Source organism: Prosopis cineraria, unplaced genomic scaffold (genome assembly GCF_029017545.1).
Source record: "Prosopis cineraria cultivar Desert tree isolate PC_DT_omini unplaced genomic scaffold, ASM2901754v1 PC10, whole genome shotgun sequence".
Lineage (NCBI taxonomy): Eukaryota > Viridiplantae > Streptophyta > Magnoliopsida > Fabales > Fabaceae > Prosopis > Prosopis cineraria.
In genome coordinates, this window is record NW_026555341.1 from 5,663,277 (window position 1) to 5,669,757 (window position 6,481).

The 6,481-nt window shown below is 34.8% G+C and overlaps 1 protein-coding gene across 1 annotated transcript; it reads left to right on the top strand.

The window, feature by feature from the left end:
* Positions 1-540: 540 nt before the first annotated feature.
* LOC129322226 (bifunctional adenosine 5'-phosphosulfate phosphorylase/adenylylsulfatase HINT4) lies at positions 541-3,157 on the top strand. Its single transcript, XM_054968388.1, has 6 exons — positions 541-728; positions 915-961; positions 1,888-1,964; positions 2,060-2,126; positions 2,562-2,639; positions 2,720-3,157. Exons 1-6 carry the CDS (start codon positions 639-641, stop codon positions 2,814-2,816), a joined length of 456 nt encoding a protein of 151 aa, XP_054824363.1. The 5' UTR covers positions 541-638; the 3' UTR covers positions 2,817-3,157.
* Positions 3,158-6,481: the final 3,324 nt, after the last annotated feature.

The window sequence follows — 6,481 nt, forward strand, 5'->3', positions numbered from 1 at the left end:
TTAATTATTATTTTATTAAAAAGTATGATTTAATTAAAATATTTTATATTTTTTATCGGGTGGGAGTACATGCTAACATGCATAATTGCATGCATATAAAACTTAAGAGTACTTTCGTTCTCTGCCCAATACACATTCAAGGGGGACAACTGGTTCTAACTAGACAAATAAAAATAATCAATTTCATAACAAAAAATAACTTAAAGGAATGATACTACCTCTTATATTATTTATAAGGTAAAAGAAGAAAAAATATATTGTTAATGTATGTATATTTAATAAAAATAGAATTAAAAAATTATTAAATTTTTAAATAAAATTAATAAATTTTAAATTTTTTTAGTATGATAAAACATATTAAAAATACATATTAGTAATGAATAAACAGATAAATTTTACCAAACAATATCTTTATATATTTATTTGTTATTTGCAGCTTAACGTGGTCATTTGTTAGTTAGATTTTTGTATTGGATGCGGTTTTTCTTAAAAGAAAAATCAACAAAGCGTCCCATTAAAATGAGTTGGGAACATAAGTATCGAGATTCCAGTTTGGATGGTTACAACTTACAATACGAGAAGCAGCCCACCAGCAAGAAAGGAGGGAAAGCTTGATGCTGCAGCATTAGGGCAAAAAAATGGCGGGGGCCGGAGCAGGGGCAGTAGCAGCATCCTGCATTTTTTGCGACATTGCGCGCAAATCAACGTCCACTACTCTTCTCCACGCCGTCTGTCTCTATCTCTCCTCTCATCGTTTTCACAATTTTTCTTTTGTTCTTCTCTGATTGTTTGATGACGTGAAAAGACCCCCTTGAAAACTGAGTTTTTTTTTTTTTTGCCTTATTATATCCTCTTGATCAACCCAGTTGGGGATTTCGATTGCTTTTCCTTCTGATTGAGTTCTGTAAATTCAGGATGACAAGGTTGTTGCATTTCAGGACATCAGTCCATCAGCTTTCAGGTTCTGGGATTTATCTCCTTTTCTGTTTAACTTGATTCATAATGAATTCCGGGGCTGAAATTGTTCCGTCTTGATCGATTTTTTTATTTTTCTACGTTTATTAATTAACGAACCAATATAATTATTTTAAACTGGGCGCTTGACAAGTACCCTTTTTTCATCGGCTGATCAGTTAACCATAACAGCGTTGGTTTAGCTGAGTAATCAGAGTATGTAATGGTTAAACAAATTGATTCATCTGTACAGAAGATCTAAAATAGGTTTCAAGTAAGGGGATGAGAGTGATAAAAGAGAGATGACCATTCTCTGTTTTTTTTTTTTAAAAAAAAAAAACTTTCTTAATTGATTGTCCCAGAGAGGAAGAGACCTTGAGAGCAATTCACATGTGTGATTACGAACAGTAAGAGACTTAGGCTGTATGCTATAGCTATGGTTGTGTCATGTGTGAATTCTGTGTCTTACACAATGCTAGGACTAGAAAAACTCCTCATTTTGTGGTCTGTCTCCACATGTATGAGTTACTAAGTTGCCGTATCTATTACTAATCTTGATGATGCCATATTATTGCCTGATGAGTGATGACATTTATCCTTGGTTTACTAAGAAATTGCTCAACACACAACGGACATTCCAATTAATCCTGATGGGCAAGAGGATATTTACATTTCCATCAATTGCAAAAGGATGACTTTATATTTAAATATCTATACCAAATAAAGATGTTTATATCCTTAGACGAACTAGTGAAATGGAAAACTTGGTGAATGTTCAGCATTTGTGCTTATAATTGTTGTATGCTAGTTCTATTTGACAGATTTCATAAATAATTCAATTCTTGTTTTGTTTTACACTTGCCAATGGTTGTTATACTTTTGCATAGTCTAAACTTTACTGAGGTGACTAACTTGAATTGGTCAACTTTGTAGGCATTACTTGGTTATTCCTGTGGAGCACATTCCTACTGTTAAAGATCTCCATAGAAAAGTTGAAGATTACTCTATTGGTAAAAAAAACTGATAGCTGTGGCAGCTATAGTGTTTAAATTGCGTTGCATGGACACTTTCCTAGTCTAATATTACGATTATCTCCTCCATCCAGTGAGTCATATGTTAGATGTGGGGAAGATGTTATTACTTAGAGATGCACCTCAGGCCAAGCAGCACAGGTACCTCTCCTTTTAAACAAACTATGCTTGTATCTTTATCTTTTCATGTTTGCATTAATAGGCTGATCGAAGATGTTATTCTCCGCTGCATAATTCAGCTGTTCATTGGAGGTATTGACAATATATTCTGAAGCAATCTTCTATATTTTTATCCTTTACGTTAACTTTGTTTAACAGCATTTGATGGTGTCCAATTTTTCTGCCAAGTCTGCTCCAGAGCATGGGTTGGATAGTGGATACTCTCCACTATGTTACAATTGTAGGGTTGCTTGTTGTTTTTTATGTATAAAACAGGGAAAATAAATTCGGCTATATCATGTTCAATTATCAGTTAAAGAAAAGGTGGCAATTTCATAAAGGGTTGAGGGGTAATCTATGTTTATTGGATCTGTGCATTACTTAGGCTAAATATTACTATGAGGTTCTGTCTGACAGATTTGGCTTTCATCAGCCTCCACTGAACTCTGTTAACCACCTACATCTCCATTGTTTGGCGCTACCCTATACTCCCAGGTAAACTATCTTTATCGTTCTGGTTTATTGTATGCTTCAATTTGTTGCATGGATTCTTACCACTCCATAACTGAAAACAGATGGAGGTGCATGAAATACTTGTCATTGGGATCGCTTGGTTTTATTGAAGCAGACAAGCTGCTGGAGAAGATAAGGCCTGTGGTCACTGTTCCCTGAAACGTGTAGCTGTCTTGCAATTACTGGTTAAACCTGGCTTTCCATCGTTTTACAAAGATGCTTGATACTTCATTCAGACATAGCTGACGAATAATTTATGTGGTTGAAGTTATACTGAAGATTCTGTAGATAATGGTACCGTATAATATTCATCCTCCGTGCGGAGCAGAATCGATAATAAGATACTTGTTTGTCATATATCGTGTACATGGAATGCCCTGGCCTGTAGAAACAGAAAAGTTACTGATGTATTATTAAAGTATTCAGCTTGACATTACTGCCCGAAATTGAAAAATTAAGCATACTTTGGTGGTGCTAGTTAGCCTATTTTGCTGCCATAAGCCAGTCTATAGCAACCTACCTGTTTGCTATTGTATAATTCTACGCATTATAGTTGCCTGAACTAGAGATCTGCAATTATGTGTTAAGTACCATCATATTATGCCGGCAATCTGACCAGCAGTTTTCTACTTATATTGAAGGAACTGAGAAAATAGGACCAAGGCTTGCTCTGTACTTTAGAGCTTAGCTCTTCGACATTTTGCTGTTTCTCCTTGCCTTGTCACTTGAACTTTTTCTTGATATATAATTCAGGGTTACAGAAATCGAGACTGTGGAGTTTCCAGAAGTGTCAGAGATTTTGGCTTGCGGGAACCATATGCAAGTTATTGGTTATTTATAAATTTTTTCTATCAACTTTATTAATACTAATTCAATAAAAGTATAGCAAATGAAAGTAAGTGAAATTTTAAATATAATCTTTAAGTAAAAAATAAAAAGTAAATAAATAATATGATATTATTTTTTTTATTTTTTTATTTTATTTTTTAAAGATAATTTAAAAATTTTGATTTGAAATAAAATAATTTTATCAATTAGTGATTTATAAAAAAAATTAGATTATATTTTTAGAAAGTGATTAATATACAAGAATGAAGAAGTACATTATAATGGATTGCTCTCGACCACAATGATTGAGCTCTAAATTATTGCATAGTTGAAAACATTTAGAGAGGGACATGGCAAGGGAAAGTTTGATTGAAAATTAGCCGTCGACACGATTGAAAGAAACAAGGAAGAAAAGAAAAGAGTGGGTTAGGTGGTAGTTGACCTTGACATGGTGGCTACATGACAGCCGTATGCAGGCAGTGCAGATTACTGCACTTTACAAAACTTTCATGGGAATATTTGTAGTGGCTGCCTCCACTATTACACTTACAATTAATGCTAGTTTATTTGGTCAGCCCAGTCAATGAGTGAGTTTTATGTCAATATTCATGCATGTAATTTACAGCATGTAACTGGGATTTTGAAAAGTAAACCATTAGGTCAGAACCGGGAAAATTTTTCATGCGAGCAGGTAAAGAGAATTTACAGCCTCTTTTTTTTTTTTGTGCTGTTGGGTTGTCAAAACTCAAGGATGTTATTGCTTGCGGTTAAATTGGAGTTCCCATTTGAATGTTATGCCGCGTAGTTTTTTTTTTTTTTTTTTTTTGCAATGAGCGTGAGTATCCCAGCAAAAGATTACGCGAGAGAGAGTACTATCGCTTTCAAATTCACGACAACGTCGACGTCAACAGTCATTTTATGATCCGTGTTTCCAGCAGGGCTTTGATATTTACAGATGGAAGTCCCGAAGCTTTGGATTTTGGCGTCCCAAATTTTCAATCGATGGTTTAATTGAATTCAGGATCAACGACAAAGGGCATTCGTTGTTTGATATCGCTTAATACAACATCTTACATTATGACCAACAAGTGCAGCATCCTATAATGGGTTATTATCATCAATATGATATAAAAATTATAAAAAAAAAAAAAGACCCGCACTGTTCATGAATTGGCTTTTGTAATAGATAAGGTTATGGTCAAAGCTGTATCCCCGCAAATAATCATGATGTATCCAAGTGAAACAAGTCCTATCTTCATTTAAAATTTTGATATGTCCATAGGCTTGTTGCCTTGATAACAATGCCACACCTCTCTGTAGACTTAAAGTTTGGGTTTGAATTTTGCTTTGACATGTGAGTGTGGGAGTTGCGTTTAATTGTTCATTGTCAAGAAATTTAAAAATTAAAAATTCTGACATTAAAATTATAGTTGTCTACTTGATATGCTAGCCAATCTGTGCATTGATTAGGTGTTTTTTTTTTTTTTAATAGTATGATAGATGGAAACTTGCTAATTGTGTAAAAGGAGATCTGATCTTTCAAATGGTATCATCGATAAGACGATGATTATGTCCTTATTCACTTCGTATAAAGTGAATTGCTTCTCTCAAATCGTGACGAAAATCTAACGAGTATAATTTTTTTCCATTCATAAATGAGTTTTAAATTTCTTTGGAAGACGTCCAGTCATCTCTTATAATAGAAACGGAAGCGCAGTAGGATTTGGTCCACAATTTAAATGTGGGTATGATCAAAAGAACCTGCAATGGAGAAGATGGATTGGATTTTCCAGAAATGGGCCACTCAATAATTGCATGATTGGAGCTTTCTAAATTGTCTACGCGTAGGCGTAGCCGAGTATCTTTTCTTTTCATCTTCTTTTTGGGAATGGCCTACCACATACTTTGGAAGCATTATACTCATACCAATATTTGTAGCAGAAGATCCTCATATCCCTCCCATTCGAATTAATGCCAGCAGACAGAAGCAGGCTATTCACGCTAATTTAATTTATAGGATTGGTGTACCATCCATTAGGTAAGGACTCATTACTCGTCACTCATTAGATGATGGCTTTATCTTTCTTTGGCAGAAGACACCAATGCTCTGTTTTGTTAATACTTTGTTCACCAAATTCTTTGCAATGAATAGGAATAGGAATAATTATAAGTGCTTCTATACGCTAGTTTTGTATGCTAAAGGTACTATATTAAGTTGGCCATCAGTGAAGCCAGCAGGCATAAGGATAAGGAATTTCAGAAAGAAATAAAAATGGTATTTTTCTTTTGTATGTTGAGAGGCAATAATTGGTGACCTTTTTATGAGCCACTGAATTGGCTATCCCCTGCCATTGCCAAACCAGTCCGGATTCTACGGCTTATTTATTTGTAATCTATGCCCCTCTCTTCCATTTATATATGGTTCTATTCTGTACTGCTACACTACTTTTTCAAGCATATTTGTTGCTGGCTTTTTAAATAAAACAAGCAATAAGCAGGCCTGTTAGTTGTTATAAATTATCCTTGATTCTCGTTGATTTTAAAATGAAGCAGTTTGATTAGTTTGGCTACTATTTTAAGTCCGAGTGATTTTGCTCAATTTGTTTAATCCTGAGAATAGCTGTATAAATATCAGTTTATTACAGTCCTTGATATGAAATAATGAAGAAGGGGAAGAGGGCACGTCAGTACTTGAAACATAAAAAATTAAAATTTGTAAATGAGGGCCGCAAGGGATAGGTAGAGCCGGACAAACGGGTTCAACCAATGGGCTAGCCTGTTAACCCATAATTTTTTGTGGTTTGGGTTGGCAAAATGAGCCCATTTAAAAAATCGGGTTGGGTTGGCCCAAACCATAAAATTATATGGGTTAAACGGGCTTTGCGAGCTAGCCCGCAATTTTTTTTTTAGCTTAGGAGGGTTGAGCAATGACCGACTGCACAGTGCACACACACACGCGGTCCACACTCCACACCAGTGCACAGTCCATACTCCAT